The sequence below is a fragment of the Cokeromyces recurvatus genome (assembly GCF_025118155.1).
Source record: "Cokeromyces recurvatus strain NRRL 2243 chromosome Unknown BX663scaffold_3, whole genome shotgun sequence".
In the NCBI taxonomy this organism is placed as follows: domain Eukaryota; kingdom Fungi; phylum Mucoromycota; class Mucoromycetes; order Mucorales; family Mucoraceae; genus Cokeromyces; species Cokeromyces recurvatus.
Window position 1 is genome coordinate 1,428,981 of NW_026251389.1, and position 26,802 is coordinate 1,455,782.

The 26,802-nt window shown below is 31.3% G+C and overlaps 9 protein-coding genes across 9 annotated transcripts; 5 read left to right on the forward strand and 4 right to left on the reverse strand.

Moving 5' to 3' along the window:
- Positions 1-705: 705 nt before the first annotated feature.
- Positions 706-3,074, forward strand: BX663DRAFT_206044 (acyl transferase/acyl hydrolase/lysophospholipase). Its single transcript, XM_051521761.1, has 11 exons — positions 706-922; positions 1,002-1,293; positions 1,367-1,425; positions 1,504-1,541; positions 1,610-1,677; positions 1,742-1,952; positions 2,014-2,231; positions 2,295-2,390; positions 2,456-2,505; positions 2,566-2,648; positions 2,747-3,074. The coding sequence occupies exons 1-11, from the start codon at positions 840-842 to the stop codon at positions 2,842-2,844; spliced, it is 1,296 nt and encodes a 431-aa protein (XP_051386797.1). The 5' UTR covers positions 706-839; the 3' UTR covers positions 2,845-3,074.
- Positions 2,990-3,725, reverse strand: BX663DRAFT_483493 (uncharacterized protein; the record flags this gene model as incomplete). The annotated part of the gene is made up of 3 exons (XM_051524499.1): positions 2,990-2,998; positions 3,109-3,567; positions 3,690-3,725. The coding sequence occupies 3 exons, from the start codon at positions 3,723-3,725 to the stop codon at positions 2,990-2,992; spliced, it is 504 nt and encodes a 167-aa protein (XP_051386798.1).
- An 835-nt stretch (positions 3,726-4,560) lies between these two features.
- Positions 4,561-6,942, reverse strand: BX663DRAFT_497671 (uncharacterized protein). Its single transcript, XM_051525946.1, has 5 exons — positions 6,827-6,942; positions 6,067-6,800; positions 5,933-5,990; positions 5,333-5,863; positions 4,561-4,990 (listed from the first exon to the last, which is right to left on the reverse strand). Exons 1-5 carry the CDS (start codon positions 6,897-6,899, stop codon positions 4,665-4,667), a joined length of 1,722 nt encoding a protein of 573 aa, XP_051386799.1. The 5' UTR covers positions 6,900-6,942; the 3' UTR covers positions 4,561-4,664.
- A 1,981-nt stretch (positions 6,943-8,923) lies between these two features.
- BX663DRAFT_497673 (uncharacterized protein) lies at positions 8,924-9,410 on the reverse strand. The gene is made up of 2 exons (XM_051525947.1): positions 9,285-9,410; positions 8,924-9,159 (listed from the first exon to the last, which is right to left on the reverse strand). The coding sequence occupies exon 2, from the start codon at positions 9,114-9,116 to the stop codon at positions 8,934-8,936; it is 183 nt and encodes a 60-aa protein (XP_051386800.1). The 5' UTR covers positions 9,117-9,159; positions 9,285-9,410; the 3' UTR covers positions 8,924-8,933.
- A 147-nt stretch (positions 9,411-9,557) lies between these two features.
- On the forward strand, positions 9,558-10,499 carry BX663DRAFT_497674 (uncharacterized protein). Its single transcript, XM_051525948.1, has 4 exons — positions 9,558-9,629; positions 9,725-9,822; positions 9,883-10,005; positions 10,058-10,499. Exons 1-4 carry the CDS (start codon positions 9,563-9,565, stop codon positions 10,319-10,321), a joined length of 552 nt encoding a protein of 183 aa, XP_051386801.1. The 5' UTR covers positions 9,558-9,562; the 3' UTR covers positions 10,322-10,499.
- A 353-nt stretch (positions 10,500-10,852) lies between these two features.
- Positions 10,853-13,549, forward strand: BX663DRAFT_497677 (armadillo-type protein). The gene is made up of 8 exons (XM_051525949.1): positions 10,853-10,953; positions 11,002-11,245; positions 11,300-11,346; positions 11,402-11,903; positions 11,972-12,810; positions 12,872-13,128; positions 13,229-13,392; positions 13,470-13,549. The coding sequence occupies exons 1-8, from the start codon at positions 10,894-10,896 to the stop codon at positions 13,526-13,528; spliced, it is 2,172 nt and encodes a 723-aa protein (XP_051386802.1). The 5' UTR covers positions 10,853-10,893; the 3' UTR covers positions 13,529-13,549.
- Position 13,550: 1 nt separating this feature from the next.
- Positions 13,551-14,891, reverse strand: BX663DRAFT_497678 (uncharacterized protein). The gene is made up of 3 exons (XM_051525950.1): positions 14,719-14,891; positions 14,489-14,660; positions 13,551-14,414 (listed from the first exon to the last, which is right to left on the reverse strand). Exons 1-3 carry the CDS (start codon positions 14,844-14,846, stop codon positions 13,614-13,616), a joined length of 1,101 nt encoding a protein of 366 aa, XP_051386803.1. The 5' UTR covers positions 14,847-14,891; the 3' UTR covers positions 13,551-13,613.
- A 2,418-nt stretch (positions 14,892-17,309) lies between these two features.
- BX663DRAFT_497681 (uncharacterized protein) lies at positions 17,310-19,065 on the forward strand. Its single transcript, XM_051525951.1, has one exon. It carries the CDS (start codon positions 17,337-17,339, stop codon positions 18,564-18,566), a length of 1,230 nt encoding a protein of 409 aa, XP_051386804.1. The 5' UTR covers positions 17,310-17,336; the 3' UTR covers positions 18,567-19,065.
- Positions 19,066-22,251: 3,186 nt separating this feature from the next.
- Positions 22,252-26,499, forward strand: BX663DRAFT_427175 (uncharacterized protein; the record flags this gene model as incomplete). The annotated part of the gene is made up of 6 exons (XM_051522601.1): positions 22,252-23,540; positions 23,613-23,768; positions 23,847-25,305; positions 25,377-25,563; positions 25,632-25,771; positions 25,837-26,499. 6 exons carry the CDS (start codon positions 22,252-22,254, stop codon positions 26,497-26,499), a joined length of 3,894 nt encoding a protein of 1,297 aa, XP_051386805.1.
- Positions 26,500-26,802: the final 303 nt, after the last annotated feature.

Below are 26,802 nucleotides of genomic sequence, written 5' to 3' on the forward strand. Positions count from 1 at the left end.
GTCATATTAAAAGAGGTAATCAAAACTACAAAGATAATGATGATCAAAAGTGAGCTGAGATTTTTATTTACCTACCGAAATTGATTTGATTTTTTTTTTTACCCCGCACTAGAGTTTATCTTGCCATAATCACATTTTTTTTAACATGTGAAAATAGTGTTATTTCATCTTTACTTATCTTTTCTTTTCTCTCTTTTCTTCTTCTTCTTCTTCTTCTTTCAATTTTCTTCTTCTTTTTTTCAATACAAATGAATAGTTTAGTAAATAATATCAGCAAGTCATTACGAGATCCTTTAAAATATATTGTTGCACCTATCTTGTATTTTATGTATAGTTCAACGCTTGTTTTTTATCATTATTTAATTAGACCATGGATGGTAACGATTCTAGATAAAAGCTCTATGTTCGCATAAAAAAAAAGAAAAATTAATATACCTTTTTTTTTTTTTGTTACAGATAAAATGGAATAAATATAAAGATAATAAACCAGAAAATCGATTGTTGCATCTTTTAAAAAATGCTGAAACATTTGAAGAATGGCAAACAAGAGCAAGAAATTTGGACAAGTAAGAGTAGAGAAATAAATATAGAGTCACAGACAAAACAAAACAAAAACTGACCTTTTTTTCTTTTTCATTGTCTATTAGATATTTAAGCAAGTGTAGATAAATTTATCATTATTATAAACGTAACTAATACGATTTTGTTATATCTATAAATTTAATTTAGAAAATGATAAATGGGTAGATGATCCAGCTTCAAAGGTGTATGACTATAAATTGATTGCTGCAAGATTAAAGCTATTAAGAGATGCACGTAAAGCAAATGACATTGATAATATGACCTTTTTATTAAGGACTGGCTTATTAAGAAATTTTGGTGGTATTTCTGATAGAAAGTTATTTTCTCATTCATATTTAGGGTAAGGGGAAAACAAATGAATAAGCTTTTTTTAATTTCTTCTTTATACTCTCCTCTCTCTCTCTCTTTTTATATTGTAGAACAAAGCGATTAATTGAAGAATATATGGATGAAGTCGTTCAACATATTGAAACTATTGAAGCAACCCCTAATTTTGATGCACAAGCCAAAATGAAGTTCTTTAGTGATGCTCGTCAAAGTTTTGGATGTTCTGCTTTAGTCCTTCAGGGCGGTACAGCTTTGGCATTGTATCATATTGGTGTGGTAAAAGCTTTAAATGAGCAGAATCTTTTACCTCGTATTATCAGTGGCACTGCTATTGGTGCCATGATTGCTGCTTTAATATGTATACATACAGATGAGGAACTGCCAGTATGTATATTAAAGTGAAACTATATAATACGCTTAATGATATTTATTTATTTATTTATTTTTAAAAAAAAAGCATATATTACAACCTGATGGCATAAATCTTACTGCATTTTCAAAAAAGGGACAAACTGGGTAAAAATTGGAATTGCCTTTAATAGAAATGATTTGATTTCTTACCCTTTTTTTAAAAAAATAAAAAAAATAAAATAGACATTTCAAGAGACGAATAACACGATTTATGAAATACGGTAAAAGATACAATATTGCATAATTAACGATTAAAAATGCATATATTAACTTGCAAAAAAAAAAAAAGGATATTTGATGGATATGAAAGTGTTGCAAGAATGTGTAAGGTCCAATGTCGGTGAATTGACATTCGAGGTAAATAAATAAATGAATATAGTATGTATAAACTTAGTTTTTTTTTTCTTCTTCTCTTGATTAGGAAGCTTTTGCTAGATCTAAGCGAGTTCTTAATATTAGTGTATCATCGAGTCGTACGCAGGAAGTACCTCAATTGTTAAATTATTTAACAGCTCCTAATGTATTGATTTGGAGTGCAGCTTGTTGTTCTACAGCCTCAGTTGGATTATTTGGAAACTGTGACCTAATGGCAAAAGATAAAAACGGCAAAGTTGTTAAATGGATTCCTTCAGGTAATATATGTATGTTTGTATGTATGTATCATTTTGTATCCATATGTATATTGTTTGATAGATGTTAAATGGAATCATTGGTCAGAGACTTCACCTGCAGAAAGTGAAGCACCTCTCTATCGTCTTTCTGAACTCTTTAATGTGAGCCATTTTATTGTATCTCAAGCTAGTATTTATGCAATTCCTTTTATTTCAAAACCACAAAGTTTACAACATGAAACTTATTTTCATAAATTGGCCTATATTGTTGCCTCGGAATTCAAGCATCGACTTTCTCAGGTTAAAAAAAAAATAAGAAATATATAAACAAACTTATCATTCATTTACAATACGTGTATATAGTTTGATCAACTTCATCTTTTGCCTCGAGTCTTTCGTTGTTTAATAGAAGAAAAAACATCTGGCAACGTAAATATTTTACCTGACCTTGCATTATCTGTAAGTTATATATGTACCTATTCTATTCACTTTTCATTAAATAACACAAATGATATTTGTTATAGGATTTTAATATCTTATTTTCGAATCCTTCTTATCAATCGTTGGCTTATTGGTAAGCATATAGCATTTAAAATAGAAACAAAAAAAAAAGGATTCATATTTATGTAAACAGGATTCTACATGGTGAAAGATCAGTTTGGCCGTTAATGGCTTTTATTCGGACAAGATGTATGATTGAATTGGCTCTTGATCGAGGTACTATCTTTTTTTTATTTTTTCATTTTTTTTTTTTTTTTTTTTGGATTCTTATAAACACCTCATACTAATGATAATCATGATATACATATTTATAGCTGTCTTGAGGTTAAAGGCAATGAATATTGAGAGTGAACCTGTTGTTGTTCGTAACAGATATGTCGAAAACAAAAAGAGAACTAGGTCAATGCATTAATGATGGTTTGAATGAATCCCATCTTCATCGGGCTCTTCATAACTGCTAATTAAACTCTTGGTGCTATTATGTTCATTTATATTTAAAGCTCTTTTTTTCCAAAAGTGAATACGTTTTATAAGTCCTTGATATAATCTTTTAGGTTTTAAATCAGCTATTAATAACATATAAATACATACATATATATATATATATATAAAGTCAGTTAGACCGAAAAAATAAAATAAAATAAATAATAATGTCTCTTTTCTTTCAATTGTTTACTTCACCTTCAGTGATTTGCTTTCCTTTCACAGTATAATGTTTTGATAAGTAATCCCAAGTATCATTGGAAATGATCATAACATTTGCAAAAGAATTAAAATGAAAAAGATTAACCCCCTTTGTGTTTAACTGACTAGCAATTGAAGTTAAGAGGGACGTTTGATCGATTTGTACGTGAATGGGAGGTTTCGTTTTCCAACCTTCAACAAACATTTCCCATTCAGCCATCCAGCTCGAGGAAATGAAACAAAAACCCGCTGGGTTATTCATGATACGTTGTGGAGTATCCTTCCAACGTAACTGTCTTTCGTATTGTCGAATTGTTTTAAGTGCTAGTAAATCATCAAAAAGTGATGATAAAGTAGTAGATCCTGTATTATGATGGAGTTGATTTGCATATAGAGTCGTTATCAATTGAGCTTGATACTGTTCAGCTAAATCTGCTTCACGACCTCCAATCTATAAAACGAATGAATTGATATTTATTTACGTAACACTGAAAAAGAAAAAGGGTATGTCTGTCTGTATGTATGTATGTATATCTATATTCATATAAATACAAATGATATGAATAAACTTACCCAATCAACACATAGTTGACAAAATAATTCTGACATATTTGGCTTATAAAATAATGCATGATGATGCTTGTTTTTATGAGCTAAACGTGTATGATGTCTTGCATGACGATCACATACTTTTTTTTTTTTTCACAATATAACAAAGAAAAAATTAAAGAAAAAAAAAAAGACTTTACATATTTTGGTCCAACTCACCTAATTGATAGCAGTGAGGCGATAAACAGATAAACAAGTTCTCAATACCTACTACAAAACAATGTTGACATTGAACAAGTTCCACAAACGTTCTTCTTGTAGCACAATCGAATGTATTTGGCCTTGGTAAGTCAGAAAGATGATGACAAGGTAAACGTTGGTGATGGCCCCTCACGACATTTTTACATCGAAAATAGAGTTGACGGTACGTTTGTTCTGGATGATTATAATCAATAAAGAAGTCTTGATGGCAATATTTTTTCCAAACCGATGAATCTGCAATTAATTGCAATTGATAAAGGTATTTATTGCACTGTGACAGTAGAGAAAACTCTTTTGAACTTAGATATTCTACAATACATAAAAGTATATCGTAATTAAGTTGTAGAATACTCATCTATAAAATGTATATTTAAAAAAAAAAAAAAAAAAGAAACTAAATAAAAAAAAATATATATATATTTTTATATATAATAAAAAATGTTTCAAAATAAGCTACATATAAATGTATAGATATATACTTTATCATATTTAATAGACGTCCTTCTTGTAATAAGAAAATAAACAAGAAGCAAAATTATATGTCATTCATTCTATCCTATATATGTATTCCAGTTGATTTATCACAATAAACTTACTATCTTTTTTTTTTTTTTATCATTAACATAACAAATATACATGCATTTATTTATTTAATAATAATAATAATAAAAAACCCTGTTTCTATTTTGGTGTCAGGAAAAAACATGCGTGAGTATTACATAAAGATATATATATATATCACTGTCTCCAACCAGCATTCAATTGCATTAATGTTAATACAGCATCCATAGGAAATTCAGTATTATTGTTATTGGCTTGCAGAAATTCATGTGTCTGTTGCTGAATATCGTGTTCTGTTACGGTGGTATTATTCTCTGTAGTAGTTTCATGTTTAATCTCGGGTAAAACAACATGATCTTCTTTTACTGTGTTATTAGCAGCTGCAGCTGCAGCTGCAGTAGCTGCTTGTAATGTCGTAGCTAACAAAGCAGCTAATTTTTCTTCAGGTCTATCTCCTAAAACTAAATTATTTTGGAATGTTTGTTGTTGCTGTTGTTGCTCAGCTAATTGAAATTCATTAGTAGTATTAGTATTAGTATTAGTATTGGTTGTCGTTGTTGTTGTTGTTGTTTCTGTTTCTGTTGTTGCTATTGCTGTTGCTGTTGTTGTTGTTGTTGTTGTCGTAGGTGTAGGTGTAGATGAAGTTTCTGCTTGTGGTGTGGCATCTGAAGAGGCTTGCTGAGGCTGGTATTGATGTAATTGTTGTAATATTTCAAGTAATTGGAATGGAAATGGATGTAAACCTCCTTTATCTTTAAGTTCTTCTTTATTTTCTTCTTCAATATTAGATGATGTAGTAGTCATAGTAGCAGTACTTGTTGGTATGTTTTCACTATCAACATGACTATTCTCTACTGTTTTTTGTTCTGGTTGTGAGGTTGAAGTATTCATTGTATTTGAAGGTGTATTGGGTGTTGATTCTACCGGGGTTGTACTATGGGTAGCTGCCGCGGCAACATTGCTTACTAAAGAACGAGCAGCAGCAGGAATACCAAGATTATTACATAATAATGTTAAATAATTAGCATCTGCTAAATTTGGAATTGGAATATGGGGTTGTAAATGTTGCATTAATGCTGCAAGATCTAATAATCCTTGATTTGAACTATTTAATGCTGCTACTGCAGCAGCCGCTGCTGCTGCTGCTGCTGCTGCTGCCGCCTGTGCCTGTTGATTATTATTACTCTGGTTTCCATTGTTATGTCCACCACCTAAAGAATCATCTACTAAACCCTTTCTACGCTCCTTATCTTTTCGTTTTTGCTGACGCTTCAAAAATTCTTCTTTAATCCATTTTTGTTTATGTTCACTATCCTCTTTCCCAAATAATTTATGTGCTCTTTTGTTTACACGACAACGAAGGTCATTATCTTTGTCTATATATATATATATATAAAAGTTATAGACAAAACTCATTGCTCTCTCTAAATAAAAAATATACTTACTTCTTTCCTCATTTTGTTGCCTCCAACGCTTTTTACGTTCTCTGTTATCAGCTCTAACCTAATAATATTTACATGTTTATGCATACCCTTCATTTTTTTTTTTGAATCTTCTACTTTTTTATATATGTATATACCTTTTGATTCATTAATTCACGTTTTAGAAGCTCTGACTGTTGTAACTGGTTTAAATCAGTCACTTGTTGAGGTTGCTGTGATGGAGCTTGTTGAATTTGAGGTTGAAGAGGTGGAGGTGGTACAGCTTGAGAATGCTGTGTAAGTTGAGGTGACTGACTATTAGGGGTTGAATTAAGTTGATGAAGTGCATTGTTCTTGCTAGTATCATTTGAAGATGAGGCGGCAGCAGCCATAGCAGCGATTGAATTTTCAAAGTTGGCTAAAAATGGAAAATTGCCACCACTTGTCAAGGCAGCAACAGTAGCCTGAGCTAATTGTGTATGTGCAGCACTTAATTGTTGTAATTGATGGATGGCATCTAAATTATGTTGCTCAGTTTGTTCATCTTTCTTTGAAGTTTCCTTTTGTTCAGTACCAGTGTTAGATGTTGGAGGAGTGGGAGAAAGAGACGCAATCGTAGACGAAATGGAGTTAGCGTCAATAGCAGTTGGGGTTGCTATAGAAGTTCTGGTAACAGTAGTAGCATTGGAGTTAGTTGCCTCAGAGTTGATGGTAATTGCCTCTTGAATAATAGGGGAAGAAATGTGTTCTACACTAAAGGTTTTAGCTACATCAGGTGTTCCAATGGAAGAAGAAGGAGATGTTGTAGTTTCAAGTATATTCTTAGCATTTACAGTTGCCTCAGGACTATGACTTGTATCAACCTCTGTTGAGTTGGCTACCTTCATTTTTTCTTTGCAGGTTCTTGAATTTCTATACTATTGTCCATAATAACATTTGAATTGGTTTGCTGCTGCTGCTGCTGCTGTTGTTGTTCTTCTTCTTGATTCATCTTGTGACTGTAATTCAAATGAAATTTAAGAACGAAGTTGAAATGAAGATTAAAAAACTAACTACTTTTATTTTTATTACAAATAGAACTTAGATAGTATACAATAGTAGTAGAATTAGATGATGGAAAAAAAAAAAAAAAAAAAAAAAAAAGGAAGTTAGCACTACAAATAATATCCTTGTGCTGAAGTATTAGGTAAAGCCAATGCTTTTTTTTTTTTCCACAATCTGTAGGAAAAAAAAAATATAGAAAAACGGTCACATACTGCCACTATTTTTGGAATGAAGCATTTATAATGTCCATAAATCATTGGTGGCTGACTTATTAATGCTGAAATATCATGGCCATTGAAACTAAATTTACGTTTTTTTGACCTGATTTGCAACATTTATTTGAGTCCATAATTGTTATGACAGACTATAAAGGAAAAGAAATAGTAAGCATAATGAAAAAGAATTGTATTGATAGAGAACTTTTTCAATAGTCAAAAACAAACGATATTTATTGCACTCGTTATTAATAATGTTACCCTAGTCACTTTGTATGATATAATAGAAGAGCTATTAAAAGAAAAAAAAATAATAATCATTCAGACGTTTTTATTAGCGAAATGAAGTTCTACCACTATGTGAAACTGCATTGTGCTCAAAACTTGAAGGTTATTAAGAATTAAGCAAAAATCTTGAAAGAAAAAAGGACATTCAAGAGGACCTGTGCTTTTATTGACAAAGCTAATTTTAATATTTTTATTGATTGTGTAAGAAGTTAGTCAAAAGTAGGGACCCAATAAAAACAAAAAAGTTCTAATAACCTTGAAGTTATTCTTAATGAAGGTATTATAACTATTTCTTTGAGGAAATCTACTCTTATAACCGGAAAAGAAAAAAAAGCGAATAAGTGTGTAATACCAATAGCAGAAATAGGCACAAGTATCGATTTTTTTTTCTTTCATTACTTTGCCCATGGTAAAAGTTCTTCTTGACGTGAATGAATTAAAAGGCAACTATATTGTTATGAGCAGATCCTCTTATTTAAAAATGTATAGTAATGAGGGAGTTTGTGAATAAATATAGGCAGTAAATGTATCCATCTTCTCTCATATTCACCTTTTCTAAATCCAATTAGAGTAAAATACAGTGTTAGAAGACGGCGTTTGATGATGGAGATACTTTAATTCCTCGGATCGTAAAAAACTTGATTACAAGTTAGTTTGCAAAACTATCAAAGACACGTTCAATTTTATTATTTAAATGTTGCTATAATACGGAAACAGAGTTTCGAGGTTATATACCTACACTATTATTCTCAAAAAAAAATTTTTTTTTATTCGATCTATCTATAGACAATTTCATTGTATATTCGTGTGATCTTGTCCTTAAAACAAGACATAGATGCTAATAAATATGTGTAGCTTTCTTTACATGATATGAAGAGTCATTATCACTAAGTTGTGCATGTGCTTCTGGATTAAGATGTACAAGAAACATAACTATCAAACCAGTTCATGTATATAACTTCATCAAGACATGTTCGTATGTATGTATTTAATTAATCGTGATAGATGACTGATATATATTATATTTACTGTAATATTATGTATTAGGAATCAAGTTTTGATTTGAACCCTTAAAATTACTTTTAAATAGTAACTCTACATAGTGTATCTAAAATAATGAAATTTGGAAATATATATACACGCTTTAATTTAATATTAGAGTAAAGAAATAGGTTCTATTCGGTTTTTTTTTTCTTTAAAAAAATTGTCTAGTTAAACAATCAGCAATTGTTAAATCACTTATAACTTTCTTTTCTTTTTCTTTTTTCCTTCTTTTATTGTTAAGGATATACCAAGGATCTTTCTAGGCTCAATATCACCAGTTGCTTTTTCTTTCACTCTAGGGACAATTATAAAGAGAACTTAATGTATTTCGTAAGATTTATTTAGTAGCAGATTTGGATCAAATAGGAGTTTGGGAGCTTTTATCCTTTTTAAGACAGGTTATTATTTAATAGCAAAAGGGATAGAAAAATTTGTTATTTTTTACTGTCATAAAAAATGAAACTGAGCTCCTCTATCTTATATAAAGTAAGAGCAATAAGAGGTACCTTGTAATGAAGGTCTTTAATGAATAGTATAGTATAGACTAAATTTGTCGATGGTATTTCCAGTTTAAATAGTGCTAAAATATTATTAAAAAAAAAACTTCCTTGTTTCATTGTCAAGCTTCTAACACGAATACCCGATTTCCTTCATGTTTATCTATGTATTATATTATTAACTATTTGTTGACCTTCAGCAGGGTAAACTGTTCTTCCCTTCCTCTCTCTCTCTCTCTCTCTCTCTCTCTCCCTTTCCCTCTATCGCCTTGGCCAACCTATAGTTACCTAAATACCTTTTTTCGTATTCTTATAACTACTTTTGTTTTTTTATTATTATAAATACTCGTATCTTGACTGATCTGTCTTAAACTGTTTTCTATATAACTATTGCTTCGTACCTATTAGGTTTTAAATTTATTTTTGTAAATAACCTAGCAAACTTAATAAAAGTGAAACTAATTTTATGTACAATCGACAAATCATGTGACTTCTTTAAATTTCGAAGTCTAAAAGAGACAAGTAGCATACCTTTTTTTTTCCTTTTTTATTATTATTATAATATAATGAACGATAGTATATCTATCTTGGTTGCGGTATTCTTTATCCTAATAGCTTTACGCTGGCTACTTGGTAAGGGGAAGGATTTCTTTTTTTTTCTTTTCTTTAGAATAGAAGTAATAAGATAAAGATTAATAATAATAATAATAATAATAATAATAATAAAGGCGGCAACCAAGGTAATAGTAACCAATCTCAACATGGACGAAGACGCACAACAACTAATATGCCTAGAAGAGTGCAACATCGTGTCACTCCTCAAATGGTAATACACATGTTCGAATACTTGGAGTTTTTATTAACAACTTTTTTATTTTTTAATTAGATTGAGATGGTTCGTGCCATGTTCCCGGATATTCCTACAGCTGCCATTCAGGCGGATCTACAAAGAACAGGATCTGTCGAAACTACCGTTGATAATGCACTTCGTGATGGAGGACTTCCTTTGGTAAGATGTATATACAGTATCGTTATTAAATATTGCTAACATGAATAAATAGCCAGCTTCCATGACAAACAATCAACAAGGTTCAGCTAGTACTAATACCAATTCACCTACTACTACTACTACTACTAATACAGCTACTGGAAACAATGTACGAAGAAAGTCACCTAGTCATCCTAATTTAGTACAAAGATATAAAATTGATATTAATAATGATATGAGTAAGGAGCCACCTAAAGTATGGGAGAGTAGTCCAGATAAAAGACAGGAAATATTAAGAAAACGTAAAGAGTTCATGATTCTTCAAGCAAGAAAGTAAGTAAAACGAATTTGATAAATAAATGACGTGAAATTCATTGTTAACTTGTATTACAGAAAATTATTAGAACAGGAACAAAAAAAGAAGCAACAACAACAACAACAACAAGAAGAAGAAGATGATAATGATGAGAAAAAAAATAAATCATTTGATGATATGTCTGTCGATGAGTTAAATTCACTCAGTGCAGAACAAAGAAGAGATCAAATGTTACAAGCTTTACAAAAGAGAACAAACAGCAGTAGTAGCAGTTCCACTTTATAAAATTCCTTTTTTTTTTTATTTTATTTTATATTTTTTTTTATTTTTTTTTTGGAACAATAAAAAAGAGTAATATGTTGTCAGTCAGAGTTGAGCATCTATTTTGACTACATACAATTATAGATAATAAATGTGTTATGTATATCAGTTTAAAATGACTATTACTTTTTATGTTAAATAATTTGTATTATCAGAAAAATTAAATTAAAAATATACTTTTTTTTTCTTCTTTTCCTCAATCTCTTATTTTTTTATTTTTTATTTTTTTACTTTTTTTTTTTTGTTAATCTTATTTGTAAATATTTATCGTAATGTTGCCTCAAAGGCCTGATTTACATCAGCCTAGAGCAACCAATTTACCTCAAGGACAGGTAGACATTATTATTTAATAAATAGTCGTATAACTTACAATATTATAGCTTGCTGCTCTTTTACATGGTAAAATAGATTATGATAACTTGTTTATTCCTAATCAAGGAGAATCAAGTTTATCATTATTTCCTGAAAATCATCGTTCAAATAGTGCACCACCCACTCAACAACAGCAATTACAGCAACGACAACAAATGTCTAGACGTACTTATAATGTAGACACTAATGTGGATCTTGAGCAACTAAATTATAATTATGATGTAAATTGGCAAATGTGGCAACCTATAGAAGGTAACGGCTACAAATAAATTTGATGATGCTTATTGGCTTATATTTCTTTTGCAGATCCTAATAAAAATCAAAAGAATTTTGTAGAAGACTTCATACGTCAGGTAAATGATAATTCTATTTATTGTACGATATATTAAATGCTTACAAAAAAAAAAGGATTACTTTCCTCGTCGTACAACTTCACCTTTGGTTGTGCTCCCTCAACAAGCTAGACAACGTAATGTTCCTCCTAGTTTTTCGTTTGATGATTCCATGTTATCTACTGGAGATCTTGACATAATTCAAAAGCAATATAAAGATCAACTTAACGCGCTCGATTATTATGAAAATATGGCTAAATCACATCACTTACCTTCTAATAATGATCGAACCGCTTCCTCTGTTTCGCGTCATCCAGTGTTAAATAATAATACTACAGCAATACCACCTCTATTGGCTCGTTCCAATTCAACTCCTCCTGGAAGAAACATGATATATAATCAACAAAATATGTTACTAAACCAGCAATTCAGTAGATTAAATTTAGGCAATGATATGATCATGTCAAATCCTCAAAGTAGCTCATCCTTGCTTATGGGATATAATAATAATCCATCTGAACTTGATACCATTTATGGTAATAATTGGAGTCAAGGGGATATAGCAGCATATCAACAAGGTATAAGAAGTTATTCATATAATGAATAATGAATAAAATTTAATTAGTAAAGTTTACATATAATATAGCTGCTGCTGCTGCTGCTGCTGCTGCATTAGGTCATCCTGGTTCAGAAAACATAGCAGCAGATAAAAAATTACATGCATTACAACAACAACAACAACAACAACATCAGTTACTATTACAACAGCAACAGCAACAACAAGTACTACTACAGCAACAACAACAACAAAAGGCTTACTCTAGAGGAGTATCTAGATCTAATCATCATATTACCAATCATCATCATCACCATCATCATCAAGACCTCACCCTTAATATGCACAGCCCGCTTCTTGAAGAATTCCGTGCCTCTAAATCAACTAAAAAATATGAACTGAAAGATCTTAAGAGTCATATTGTCGAATTTAGTGGCGATCAATACGGTTCCCGCTTCATTCAACAAAAACTGGAAACAGCTTCTAGTGATGAGAAACGCATGGTATTTGAAGAAATCTTGCCTAATGCTCTACAACTTATGACAGATGTCTTTGGTAACTATGTCCTTCAGAAATTTTTTGAACATGGTAATCAAATGCAAAAGACAATATTGGCTAAGCAAATGGAGGGACATGTGATATCACTTTCGTTACAAATGTACGGCTGTCGTGTAGTTCAAAAGGCGCTTGAGCATGTCTTAACAGAACAGCAAGCGACGCTGGTTAAAGAATTAGATGGATGTGTCCTCAAGTGTATCAAGGATCAGAACGGTAACCACGTGATTCAAAAAGCGATTGAAAGAGTACCTGCTCAACATATTCAGTTTATTATCGATGCATTTAGTGGACAAGTGTATCATTTAGCAACACATCCATATGGATGTCGTGTAATTCAGCGAATTTTTGAACATTGTACTGAGGAACAGACTGTAAGTACAAGATACAAAAGGAAAGAAGAATGATGGCTAATATATACACATATACATGTAGACATTTATATTAAATGAATTATATTCATGTGCAGAGCAACTTATCCAGGATCAATATGGTAATTATGTCATTCAGCATATATTAGAGCGTGGAAGACCTACTGATAAATCGATGGTGATTGAAAAAGTGCGTGGTAAAGTGCTTCAGTTGAGTAAACATAAATTTGCTAGTAATGTAGTCGAGAAATGTGTTGATTTTGGAACAAAAAGTGACCGTCAATTATTGATTGAAGAAGTTCTTCAACTTCGACCTGATGGGTAAATTAGAAAAAAAAAAAAAAAAAAAAAAAAAAAAGAGAGAGAGAGAGAGAAATAAATCGTATATTCACAAGTTACATATTCTGAAAATAATATATAGTTCATTACCGTTGGTGTTAATGATTAAGGATCAGTATGCCAATTACGTTATTCAAAAAATGTTAGATATCGTAGACAATGACCAACGTGAATTACTCGTAAATGAAATCAAGCCTCATCTTCAATCCTTAAAGAAGTATACCTATGGCAAACATCTTATTCAAAGTAAGTCTTATTATTCAAATACATAAGAATGTAATGTAGTAGATAATAATATTTCCTCTATTCTACTATTTAAATAGAAGTAGAAAAGTTATTGCCTCTTATTCAAAACGAACTTGAAACAGAAAAAACGTTATAATAGACATTAGAGACAGCAAGGAGAGTAATCTTGAATTACTATGTAATATTATATATATATATATAAATAAACGTAATTAATTTTATTATCGAAGCTCAATTGGAGGTTCTACTTCTGGTATATAACGATATTTGAATTGTGGAGCTGAAAATGCTTCTATATCAGATTGTTTAGCTGTTGATGTTGTTGATGTTGTTGTTGTTGAATTCATAGTGTTAGTAATAGTGGCAGCTTGTCCAAATCCTGTATTATTATTAGCTAAAGAAGAAGTTTGTCCAAAGGCAGTAGTAGAGCCAAAGGCTGGAGGAGTTGCTGATGCAGCAGCACCAAAGGCAGTAGGTGTTTGCCCAAATGCTGTAGGCTTTGTTCCAAAGCCTCCGCCTTGACCTAAAGCACTAGTAGATCCAAATGCTGGTGTACCGCTTCCTAAAGCGCTTGTTGATCCAAATGCTGATGTAGTGTTATTACCTAAAGCACTTGTAGAGCCAAATGCAGGTGTTGAACTACTACCTAAAGCACTTGTTGACCCAAATGCAGGAGCACTACCAAAGGCTGAAGGTTTATTCACACCAAAGGCTGAGGTTTGTCCAAATACACTTCCACTACCGAAAGCATTTGTTGTTGATCCAAAAGCAGATGTATTACCAAAAGCAGATGGTTTAGCAGCCCCAAATGCAGAAGCCTGTCCAAATGTGTTTGAAGCTGCTCCAAATGCTCCTCCTGTATTTGTAAACGGTACAAATGGAGCATTAGCTGCTGAACCACCAAATGGACTTGCTTGTTTTGATTTTTCTTTTTCATAATGCTGAATGGCACCCGAAGGATTATTTATAATGGCATTCACTTGAGTTTCTACTTGAGCTGCAATTTGATCATGATTTGTAATCTAAGAATAGCAAAAAAAAAAATTATAAAATGGTTCTTTATCTTTTTTTTTTTTTTTAAAAAAAAAATACTTGCAAATTGATTGGCATTTCCAGTTGTACGCATGCTTGTATAATATAAAAGTCGATCTTCTTCAGGGCTTCTATCAGTACCTACAATTAGGTTAGGCTCTTCTTTTGCTGGACCAAATACACTTAGTTTCCATTGTGGACGATCGTCTGTTAAATTTGTTTTTAAAGAAGTTTCACTAATGATGCAAGTCGTTAATTTATATGTTTAAATTTTTGAGTCAAGTAAAATTTTACTTGTATTTTGCAGTTGCAATCATTCCTGTCGAACTGCCAAGTCGATTACTTTGTGGATTTATGTGTTGATAATTACATGAATTACCCTTTAGGCAATTACCCTGTAAGAAATATCTACACACTGCCATTATTTATGTTATCAAAGAACGTTCAACAAATAAAATAAAGAAAATAAATAAAAAATAAAATAAATAAATAAAAAAAAAAAAAAAAAATAATGTGACAGTTGGAAATGATACTTGAAATTATTCCCTAAATTTGATAGTAGGTAATTTTTGCCTTCTGATGAAAGTTGTAGTAAAGTACACAGTTCTACTAAAGATTATACATAACATTTATGAGTTACAAAATAAAATGAGCAACAAGCCATTACTTAGCCAACATATTCATGTAGAAAAATAGTCCCTCTCAAATAACATATTAATAAATACTGCAGTGGAAATACAAACATCAGTCATTAAAAGTTAGTATTATAAATAGATAGTACCTCCCCCCTTTTTTTTATTGATTACATAATATATAAGTATAATAGATATTTTTAGTTCTCAACTGCTCTTTGAAAAGAAATTAATTAATAGGATTTACCATGTGAAGGTAAAAGCTTAATAGAACCCAAAACGATAGTAGGCAAGAGAAAGTCAACTGGTGACAACCTTTGCAACTGCTGAATTTAAGAATGTTGTAGTGAACTAACAAAGAGGAACAGAGGAAATATAAGGGACTGGCATGTTCTAATACTGCATATAAACTATATGTTTTATTAGTTCATTAGCAATAACATTTAAATTTGACAGAGTAAAATATCCCATATCTGTAACAATAGCCTATATATACTTATATTAAAGACTGTAATCAAATATCTGCAGAGAGAGAGAGAGAGAGGAAAAGATAATAGGTTTGCGATATTTTTTGTAGTTTGTAAACGATAAAAGTCATGTAATGAAATCATGCTTCTTATCTTATCCATAAAAAGATGCATAATATTAAGAATTGGATAAAAGTACAATATGTGAATCTATTTTAATATCCTATTTGAAGATAGCCAAACTATACATGACAGTATACTTTCAAAAGGCAGTCCTGATCCTTTAAATTTCCCTCCTAATTTAACTGAGGTATACTATATATATGTTTTTGAATCAAGTTGATCAGCTTGGCAGATACAGCATAACGTATATTATTGTAATTGACTTTAAACTTCATATTTTTATTTATTTATTAAAATAGAACACATTGATGTTAATAAAACAGCCTAAAGAATGATAGGATCTTATTAGGTCTGAAAATAAACTATAGTGTGCTATCTAATACTATAAATGATTGTCTATATCAGTTGAAAGCTTATTTTTCTTTTCTTATAATACTTTCTTTATATATTAACTAATGATGCATATATCGTGTACTTGAAATCATTTATTGAACATGGTTATTTACGTTTTTTCCCCTATTTTTTTTTCTTCTCTTTTTTAACAAGTGCTGTTTTATAGAGAAGCCCAATACTCTCATATGTCCAACTGCTCAATATTTTGGGTATAACAAGGTTTTAATTAAAACTAACCTGACAGTAAATTGATATAAAACCAATTATATTTATTGCTAAGAATAATATTAAGTTTAAAAGACCTGCACTACAACACTTATCTTTGATGAAAAGCATTCTACCGATCTATGTTAGTAAGACTTAGACTGCAAATAGTACTCAAACGCTAATAGGAAAGTAAAATGATACTTATATTTCGATAATGACAGGATATCACCTAGAATAAGTATTTATCACAATACTACTCTCAATCACCTCTACAGTAGTAAATTGAATTCTATTATTCAAAGTGTTAGTTACGTTAGAGATAACTGTGCATGCTTTAACTTTGATGTAATGATTATCAATGTTTGCAAGATTAAATATACTTCGATCTCTTACGAGGGTCAATTATCAACTAGCAAATGTCATGATTGAATGATATAATATATATACAAAGGGATAACTATCTGTATTAAGGACGATCTAATTGCTTGGGATAACTATCACAATTCTTATATTATATAAAGCCTTTGTGATAATATGACGATTATCAAAGTTATGTAATCAGAGTTAGTTAATAGAATTTGGGTATATAGTATCTAATCATGTAAATCTAATTTATTTATGCAGCTTTTTATGATTTGTGAATCAGCCAAAAATGTGAAGTGCCTTATTAACAATAACGAAGACTACTTAGTCTTAACTAAATATATTCTTCTAGTTCCTTTTTTTTTTTTTTACTTTAGACATACTAAACTTTCATCTATAAGTATTTACTGTTTAAAATTATAAATAAAGATGAGCAGCTTTTTTGGACCTTTTGCTAGGTTCTTTTGATTTCAAATATTCATTTGTTTCTAGTTTCTTTAAAAGTGAGAAAAGTGTATTCAGGTCCTGACCTGTTAAAAAAAATGTGCCCGCATTCTATTTTAGGAAAGAAAAAAGAATTAATAAAGATTGTTTGCGTAACCTTAAGTTTGATCCACTTCTCCTTAATGTAATACCAAAGGAGTAAAAAAGGATATTTTATTTAAAGAAAAATTATTATTATATTATTGCATTTCTTTTCTTTTTTTTCCTGAAGAAGCAGTATAAAATGCCAGAAGAATCTGCTGTTACTTCAACTAAAGAAGCTCACAATATAGAAGCACAAGCTACTTCATTCGAAAATGCTGCAACAGATATAAAAACTACATTATCTGAAGATGCAGTATTAACTGTAAAAACAACTACTACTACCGAACAAGCAATTACCACCAAAGTGCCTGTTGTTGCTACAACTACTACCAAACAAGCAATTGCAACCAAAGCGCCCGTTGTTGCTACAACTACTGCCGAACAAGCGGTTACTAGCAAAGCGCCTATCGTTGCTGCAACTACGGCTACATCAATAGCTCCTATAAAGGCTACTACTGATTCTGCTACTTCTACAAAGATTGAAGCATCAGTAATCATAAATACCGAATCAAGTGTTCAGCCAACTCATACAGTAAGCTATAGTACGTCTAAAAATCAGGTATTGCCTTCCACGACAGGAAGTTTTACAAGCGTATCTTCTTCAACTAGTGTTCCTACTGCAACATCTACTAAAAGCGCTAAAAATAGTAGCTCGAGCAACTGGAGCCTTATTGGTGGGATTGTAGGAGGAGTAGTTGCCATTATTTTGCTAGGAGCATTTGCTGTATTAATGATTCGTCGTAGACGTCGTCGAGCAAGAAGACGTAATAGTACTCGCGCCAGTCGTACGATGGATGAGCTGTTTTCACCTGATGGAATGGCAATGAATAGAAACACAGATGTATATCAAACTAAGACTACAGCAATACAAGATCATGATAATGATTGGAATCTTCCTTCTGATGATAGAAAATTTCAAGCTGATACAACTAAATATACAACAGATGCTTCTCATACTACTTCACCCGTTATGGCTTACAATGGTAAATTGCAACAACAAACATATAACGTACAATACTATGATCAACAACAATCTCCATCTCCACATTACCAAGATGTTACATATTCATCACAGCGTCATCAACAAGATAATTATTATGACCCACAATATTATGATGGACAACCAGAAGTCATATATCATCAACAAGATCTGTATTATCAACCTGCAGATACGAGTCAATATGCTTATCAACAAGGTTTTGAACAAAAACAGCAATTAGACTCAAATTATACTAATACAGCCAATGATTACTATAGTCAGCCAAACTCCAACAATAAACAAGACCACCATGTCGACCCATATTCTACTAATACAACAGACAATTATTATAAGCAATCAAACACTAATAATCAGCAACATTACCATTAAATTCTACATAATTAGCTTATTCATTTAAAAAAAAAAAAGAAAAAAAAAGGCTTATATAGAATATATTATACATGTATACATGTGCATATGTATACTGCATATCAAGTCATATCGTATATTTTGTAATGTATATTCTATAATAAATTCTATTCTTTATGTATTCTTCACAATTAAATATTTATACTTGTATCTTTTCGCAATAAATATAATGAAATTCACGTAGTTATTTTTCAGTAACTGTGAGAATTAGTAGACTTGCAAAGGTGAGAAGATCTTAACTAACTTAAAAAAAAATATTATGTAAGAGATAGATCTAATCGTATCTGTTAAGCTTTTTAATTAAAGGTTTTTGTCAAATTATCATTTTTTCCCTCCCTTAAAACCAAAAATGTACAAGAAATCAATAATTTAACACAGACTACATTTAATCTTCGTCTCACTATGAAAAAATAAGCAATTAATGGCTAACAAGTATCAAAAAAGTCAACTCTAATAAAACTATTGTATGTTTTTATAATTTTAAAAAAAAAACTAAGGCTAAACTCTTACAATAAAGCTATTTATTTGGAAATAGTTTTAATTTCTAACATCAAATATAGAGATTATCATCTGGTCATTTTATACTAATGATCTGAATATAACCATTTATTTAAATAAAACGTTTGAAGTAAATTTATATAGTGTTATTAAAAAAAAACTTTTGAGAATGAAGTATATTGTTAGAGTACTTTTTGATATTAGTAAACTACAAAAAAAATCTTTTAAATAAAGTAGAGTATAGTAATACGTTGGTATAAGCTATAATGATCTAATAGTATAACTCTTTGTTAATTTGTAACTAATTTTTTTAGCATAAAAATCTATTAAAACAACAGACTTAAAAGCAAAAATAAAAATTGCATTAATAATTATGTAAGAATAAAATGATAGAATTTTAAATTAAATATGTTTCTTTTTGATTTCCCAACATCTTTATGTTAAAGGAAATTATTAGTTTTTATTAGCTTTAATAGTAGATCAAAAAAAATTTAAGCGAAAGTAGTAGATATTATATATTGTGTACATTCACAGACATTAGTATTGTTAATAAAGCATATAACATAATTAGATGTATAGGTTATGAAGAAGTATATATAAATAAGCTTAAATCCTTTCTTCCATAATATTTATCCAAGTACTTTTAATCTAGGTTAAATAAAGGGTAATTAACTCTGATTACATTATATTAGAGATCGTCCAATAAGTATAAAAAAAATTATTTGATGTTAAATCGTAACAGTCGCTACCAAAGTTCAAGTTCTCGATCTCTTGTTTGTAATTTTCTTCCAAAATTAAAGTAAGCTTGACATAGTTGAGCTTGGCTACTCGCTTTAACAACAGTATCGCTATCAGCAGTTTAGAGAATTCAGGAAGATGTTCTACAGAGACTGGTATACTTAATATGTTTTTATTATAAATGAGGATTTTATCAGAAGAGAGCAGATAAGATACATAAATAGGCAGCTTGGTACCTTATTAATGACAAGCCACGACTTCTAGCTGCTCTATGAGGACATGAATTTTAACTTGCTTTGAGCAAAGATACAGCATATTCTTTTTTTCAATAATTCTCCGTCGAAGATAGTTTTTTTTTTTTTTTTTTTTTTTTTTTTTGCAATTCAAAAGAAATCGAAGACTAAGTAACTGAATTACTGCATTTTCATATTTCCGATCAGGAACTTTTGTTTTCGCTAGATAATTTTTAAAATGTTTATAGATGGTGCTTTCGTCTTCAATCAAGGTAAGTATGTTAATAATAGGGTAAGTGTTTGAAAAAAAAATATACGTATTTATTTCTTAAAAAAAAAATAGAATATTGCTCTTATGTTTTCAATAACACGAAATAACCAATACACTATAAATTAATTAGACTTTAATAGGGTGCCATTTTCCCCAATTTATACTGGCCAAACAATATTTTCCTTCTAGGTTATTGTTAATCAGTGTTACCAATCGCCACAGAATCGAGCTCATCTATGGTATGTGTCTAGTTTGGTTAACTGCAACTAGTATATAAACATCGTCTTGCGTTCAATTTATAAGATTAATACTTGTTTAACATTACTTGAAAAAAAAACCCACCTTCATGCCCTTTTTCTCTTCGTGTTGGCTATTTTGCATGCATATTCAATGAAGAGCTAATTGGGGCAGCATTGATTGTTAGTGCAGCTGACATTGTCTGACTGTCTTATTGACACTATGAAATAAAAAACGAATAATAATAACAGTATATATAAACAATAATAATATAGAATATATACCTCTATACTATTAGATATAACATTCAATTTAGTGAAATATGTCCATCTCTATTAGGAGGGGTAATTTCTACAATTGGTATGATTAAGTTGAGCTAAAGAAAATCTGGGAACATATAAAAAGAAGAAGTTTGTAGAAAAGGGAGAACACAAAAAAAAAGGGTATCTCATGATATGGTGTCTGTTACTAGGAGTACTACAGGCGGGCACTATGTCTTCAATCTATTAATAAAATCATGGATATTATTGATGACTTTCTTGAAATGAAAGAATAGCTTTCATTATTATAAATAATACACTCATTTATATTCCCCAAACAGAGTTAATTCCATAGTTAGGAAAAGAGACTAACTGCCTGTTTATATTTCTTCTTATACACCTCAACTCAACCCTATTGAGCAGTTTTGGGAACTATCATGTATGTGAAAGAGAGTGTCAAACAATATAAACATAGTGATGTGAAATAACTTATTTCATGAAAGGTTGAGGCCAAGTAGTGAATCTGTACTCGTTTAAACACCTTTGAAACTTTATCCTGTACTTGGTAAATTAATCTGAAAATTGTTGAAACAAGTTCCTTACATTTATAGCCGTTTATATTAATATTATTACAATCAAATACAATAAAGTAGTGGGTAAAGTAAATTTCGATAAAGAGTAATAACCAAATAAGCTTCGACCAATTGAAGTTCAAAAAGAAAGGTGGTGACTACTATTCACAAAAAGAAAAAAAAAAGTATCCAATTGACAGTGAACGTATGTAGCGTACATGCTAACTCCCATTTTAAAAATAAAGAATGATCGTCCCCAATTAATTATTGCTGCTGTTGTCTGAATTTAAAGTCCATATTATCGGAAAGCTCCCCCACATACACAAAAAAAGGAAGTTATTACCAATTAAGGAGGAGAAAAGGGTTTTATTTCTTTTTTTGTTGCTCTTTACCAAACTATAGGGTAACTATAACAAACAAAACAAAAAATCTTGATTCTTTAAGTTAACATATTATATTTACATACCTTCACATCAATTTTTCTTTTTTTTTTTTGTTCGTATTATTTGTATTCGCTGGGAATTTTATATTTTACTTATATCAAATAAAAATTGCTCTCTCTTTCTCTCTCTCTCTCATTTTTTTTTAATTCTTTTTTATAATTTAAATTGATCAATTATTAAAAAAAAAATATATAAAATAAAAATTAGAATGGCTAATGTAAGAAGAGTACATTGGACTCAACATGATACAGAAATTGATGACCAACCACTAAAGCAAGAGGAAGTAGCCACACAACAACCTTCTTCTCCTACTAATTCTACTGCACAAGGTTATAATAGCAATAATAATACCAATAACCTAAATTCAGCTATAACTACAACTCCATGGCCATACATGAATACCAATTTTGCTACTCCTATAATACCCCACAACCCTTATCAAGAGGAAGATGACTATAGTGACGATGAAGACCAAAGTAATAGTGATGACGACGACGAAACAGCTTTTAATCAACTCTATTCTCGCAACCAATCCTTTGCATCTTCTTCGGTGGCACCAGAAATTAGTCATGAACGACTTGAATGGCAACAGATGCTTCAGTCAGTTCTGTTAGGCGAAGTCATCAAGTCCGAAAAAAAACGTTTATCGAGCACAGACAAATTTACAAAAGAAAAGCCTACACAAGAGATTTGGTTATCCATTAGAGCCATTTTGCGAGGTCGCAACGAAATACAGGAACAAAAATCTTTAGATGACAGTCGTAAAGAAATCGATGGTGTCCTAAAGATGGTTATGGACTTTAAAATTAATAAAGACGAAAGTGGTTCAGCTTTACAAAAGGTAGCTGAAGTGCTAAAGAATGTTGATCGAATCGAATCACTCTATACAACACGTGCTGAAATGATTTTAGCTCATCCGCAGTATGGTTCTCTTGAATTTCAAACTCGTTTAGATGCTCTTAATTCATGGTGTACCATCACACGTAGTCTTAGCATGCAATACAAGATCTTGAGAGACTGGACAGGTTCAGAGGATTTGGAAATTGCACGCAAAAAGCCCTCTGCAGATGATCTTACAGACGAGACAAAGAATCACAAGGAAAATAACGACATCTCCTTTGTCGAACGGCTTTTAAAAGAGTCAGCACTTCAAGATACCTTTGATAAACGAACGCTGTCAGCTCTTAATTCACTTCTTGTCAAGTCTAAGGAAACTATGATTCATAATTCAGCACAATTTAAGGAGATGAATCTACCTTCTTTTATTTCACAATTACGTCAGTTAGCTTATTTTCCTATTTCGCTTGTAGAAGAAGCCTTAAAGCTTCGCTTGGAGTACAAAAGTCGAATGCAAGAGCCACCAAAACAGATGGTAGATGCTATGATGGAAGATTATCGAGGGCTACTTTCTTTAGCTTGTCGAGTGAAACGTGAATATGAGGAATTGACACATTCAGCTCCTGGATGGAAATTAGACGAAGACGAACCTGTTGATCATAATTATGATAATGTCTTGATGGAATCAGTTCGATTTTATTTCAAGCTGATTACCTGGAAATTAAATCTGGAAAAGGAGAACAATTTAAGAGAAAAGGAAGTGATGGAAAAGGAATGGGCTTTCTTGCAAGATACAGTCTGTCAGACAGTTGATAAAGCAGATTGGGAATGTGCAGAACAATTTTGGTAAAATTCCCTAGTCATTTTTTTTTATTTACTTGTTTACTTAGTATATTTTATTTTGATATAAACATATAGTTCTTTGACAAATCGTTTATTAGCAGATGTGATGCATGATTATATATCAAAATTAAAAGTCCCGCCAGAATCGGTGGATGGAGGTATTGAAATAAAATATACAAAGTTATTACACACTATGCGTATGAGAGCAAGAAAGCTACTTCAATTTGCAAGGTATGCTCTTTATATTTGTCTACATACTTTTGTTGATTAATTAATAAAAAATATATATACATATATGTATATGACTAGATTTTTTATAAGTCAATTCGAAAATTCAGCAGAATATGTAGTAGATACAGAGAATATGGATAAATTTATTACATGTCTAGTGGAAACGGGCCATTTTTTAGTATATACTGGGGCATTTGAAGAAGATAGGATTTATGTAATTGCATCGCCATCTTTATACGGTCGAGAGGATGTAATTCGAACTTTGGTTCGATCCTGTTTTGCACGTAAACAACAACCACCTTCTACACCCCTTTCACCAAATGATCTCAACATACACGACTCAGAATATGATGATTATATTTTAATCTTCTCTCCATGGCAAAATATTATGTGGACAGGAGATGTTGTTGAAGTGCCTACTCCCTTTATTCATTTAGGAATCAAAACTAGACGTGTAAGGTTGACAACGGGGGATGCGCAACGATTAGCTTCTGCTAAGGCTTCCTTCTGGAATGCTGTACAACACTCGGGTATTGAAATTATCCAAGAGCATCGTGCTCATATTCCAAGAATTAACAAAGAACTCTATAAAATCAAAATGACTGTCTTTAAATTGGCTGACTCTACCATCTCAAGTGTGAGTACTATTCGTGATCAAACAATGGGATTAGGTTGTCAAGAACTGGTTGAAGAGTGTTTTAGTTTTGCAAGTGATTTTGGTATGCGAGCATCCAAGTTCCTAGAATTAGCTGTCCGACTTCAGTTAGATCTTAAGCTTGTTCGATTAGCAATTGATTGGATTTGTTTCATTACAGATGACTGTATCCCATCAGATCGAAAGACATTCCGTTGGGCAGTAGCAGCCCTTGAATTTGTTCATCTCATGACACGTGGCGTCAATATTCTTGCATTAACAGAAAATGAATTTGCTACTCTTCAAAGCAAAGTTGCACGATGTGTGGCGCTCCTGATATCTCACTTTGATGTTCTTGGTACACGTTATACGTACGAACTTCAACTCAAAGAAGATCAACAACGTCGTCGTGGACTGACTGCTAAACGCAATTCATACTTGTCTACCAAAACAAGTACTGAAAAGGATAATATTACAACAAGTTCTACATTTGGAGCAGCCAACGATGCAGCTAGTTCTGGCGGTGGTGGTGTTACTTATACCCGTGATAACTGGATGCGTAAAATATCTGAAATTGAAGCTAAACGTACAGAGATTGAACAAGAACGTAAGATAATTGGTAAAATCTTGGATGACCAAAAACCTGAAGATCAGTCTTTGGTCTTTTTGGCGCCTTCTTCATCAAATATTTCATTCAGCTGGCAGCAAGGTCGATTCATTGGAGCTGGTACTTTTGGTTCTGTCTATTTAGCTATTAATTTGGATACATCAACGGTTATGGCGGTCAAAGAGATACGATTCCCAGATTCAAATTCTTTATCAGCTTTACACAAGTCAATTAAAGAAGAAATGAAGGTGATGGAGATGCTTCATCATCGAAATATTGTTCAATATTATGGCATGGTACCCCCTTTTTTTTGTCGATATTTGTGTATGAGAAAATTCAATATTAATTATGCCATTTTTTTTAATAGGAAGTGCATCGCGATCGTGTATACATATTTATGGAATACTGTGAAAATGGTAGTTTAGGTGCTCTTCTAGATCATGGTGGTCGTATAGAAGATGAACTTTATATTGTGGATTATGCATACCAGTTACTAAGCGGACTTGCTTATCTCCATGAAAATAACGTGGTTCATCGTGATATTAAGCCAGATAGTAAAGTATACATCTATATCTATATCCATATAAATATTGATTTTTTTTTAATCCTTTCTTCCGTTAAGATATTTTGATTGATTATCAGGGCCAATTGAAATTAACCGATTTTGGTGCATCAAAGATTTTGGTACAAGGTCAAAAAACTATGGGACGTACGACTATGAATCTGCATGTTGGCAGTTTAGCGGGCACTCCTATGTATATGGTAAAAAAAAACAAAAAGATAATATAACCTTTTTTTTCTTTCTTTTAATATATCATTATATATAGGCGCCTGAAGTTATTACGGGTAGTGATACAGGACGTAAAGGGTCTATGGATATTTGGTCTCTTGGATGTTGTATAGTTCAAATGGCTACTGGACGTCGTCCCTGGAGTACATTAGAAAATGAATGGTCAGTGATGTATCATGTCGTTACTGGTCATCCACCGCTTCCTGATGCTTCACAACTGTCTAGTCAAGGTATTGATTTCTTAAAGAAATGCTTTATTCGTGACCCTAATAAGCGACCTTCTGCCGAGGAATTATTAAATCATCCCTGGATTACAAATTACCTTGAAAGTTATTATTCAGAAGAAGCTCAGTTACCTCCAACTGAAGGACAAGATGGCGTCGAAGATGGTATTGTGAGTGATAATCAATGGATTGACACAACATCACCACAAGAACGATCGATTATCGGAAACGATATGCCGCCTATAATGAGATCAGTTGGTGGTAGCTCAGCACATAACTCATTAGATCGTCCATTAGTACGAAGTACGCCTAATAGTTTAGCGATTGATGGTATAGTGAGAAGTATTCCAAATGGTTTAGCAATTGAAGGGATGACGGCCAGTCTTGAAAATGGTGCGCAGGCACAAGCTTATTTCAAAAATATTGCGGCCCAGCATGCGAAAGACGTTCAATGGGATACTAATAGTAATGCATAACAATACCATCTTTTCTACTTGTTTATATGTATATGTATATATATTTATTTATATGTATATGTATATATTTTTATTTATATGTATATATATGCCTTACATTTATATAATATAAATCAAACCCTTTTTCTTATATATATAATAGAATAAAAAAAGGTGAAATTGTGTGTATACATACAACATGTATATATTTCATATTATTCATCATTTTATTGATTAAAATTGAAGTCCTTTTTATCAATCAAAGGATTGCTTCAGATTTCCTATCATATAGAAAGATAAGCGTAAGGAGCCATATAAAAACTT

Coding starts and splice junctions, on each gene's coding strand:
- BX663DRAFT_497678 (XM_051525950.1), bottom strand. CDS start 14,846: ATGGCAGTGTGTAGATATTTCTTACAGGGTAATTGCCTAAAGGGTAAT. Junction 14,661..14,718: donor ATTGCAACTGCAAAATACAA/GTAAAATTTTAC, acceptor TTGCATCATTAG/TGAAACTTCTTTAAAAACAA. Junction 14,415..14,488: donor CTGGAAATGCCAATCAATTT/GCAAGTATTTTT, acceptor TGCTATTCTTAG/ATTACAAATCATGATCAAAT.
- BX663DRAFT_497673 (XM_051525947.1), bottom strand. CDS start 9,116: ATGAAACAAGGAAGTTTTTTTTTTAATAATATTTTAGCACTATTTAAA.
- BX663DRAFT_497674 (XM_051525948.1), top strand. CDS start 9,563: ATGAACGATAGTATATCTATCTTGGTTGCGGTATTCTTTATCCTAATA. Junction 9,823..9,882: donor ATCGTGTCACTCCTCAAATG/GTAATACACATG, acceptor TTTTTTAATTAG/ATTGAGATGGTTCGTGCCAT. Junction 10,006..10,057: donor GTGATGGAGGACTTCCTTTG/GTAAGATGTATA, acceptor ATGAATAAATAG/CCAGCTTCCATGACAAACAA.
- BX663DRAFT_497677 (XM_051525949.1), top strand. CDS start 10,894: ATGTTGCCTCAAAGGCCTGATTTACATCAGCCTAGAGCAACCAATTTA. Junction 11,347..11,401: donor TAGAAGACTTCATACGTCAG/GTAAATGATAAT, acceptor CAAAAAAAAAAG/GATTACTTTCCTCGTCGTAC. Junction 13,393..13,469: donor TGGCAAACATCTTATTCAAA/GTAAGTCTTATT, acceptor CTATTTAAATAG/AAGTAGAAAAGTTATTGCCT.
- BX663DRAFT_497681 (XM_051525951.1), top strand. CDS start 17,337: ATGCCAGAAGAATCTGCTGTTACTTCAACTAAAGAAGCTCACAATATA.
- BX663DRAFT_206044 (XM_051521761.1), top strand. CDS start 840: ATGACCTTTTTATTAAGGACTGGCTTATTAAGAAATTTTGGTGGTATT. Junction 1,426..1,503: donor TCAAAAAAGGGACAAACTGG/GTAAAAATTGGA, acceptor AAAATAAAATAG/ACATTTCAAGAGACGAATAA. Junction 1,542..1,609: donor AACACGATTTATGAAATACG/GTAAAAGATACA, acceptor AAAAAAAAAAAG/GATATTTGATGGATATGAAA.
- BX663DRAFT_497671 (XM_051525946.1), bottom strand. CDS start 6,899: ATGAATCAAGAAGAAGAACAACAACAGCAGCAGCAGCAGCAGCAAACC. Junction 5,991..6,066: donor GTGAATTAATGAATCAAAAG/GTATATACATAT, acceptor AAATATTATTAG/GTTAGAGCTGATAACAGAGA. Junction 5,864..5,932: donor GCAACAAAATGAGGAAAGAA/GTAAGTATATTT, acceptor ATATATATATAG/ACAAAGATAATGACCTTCGT.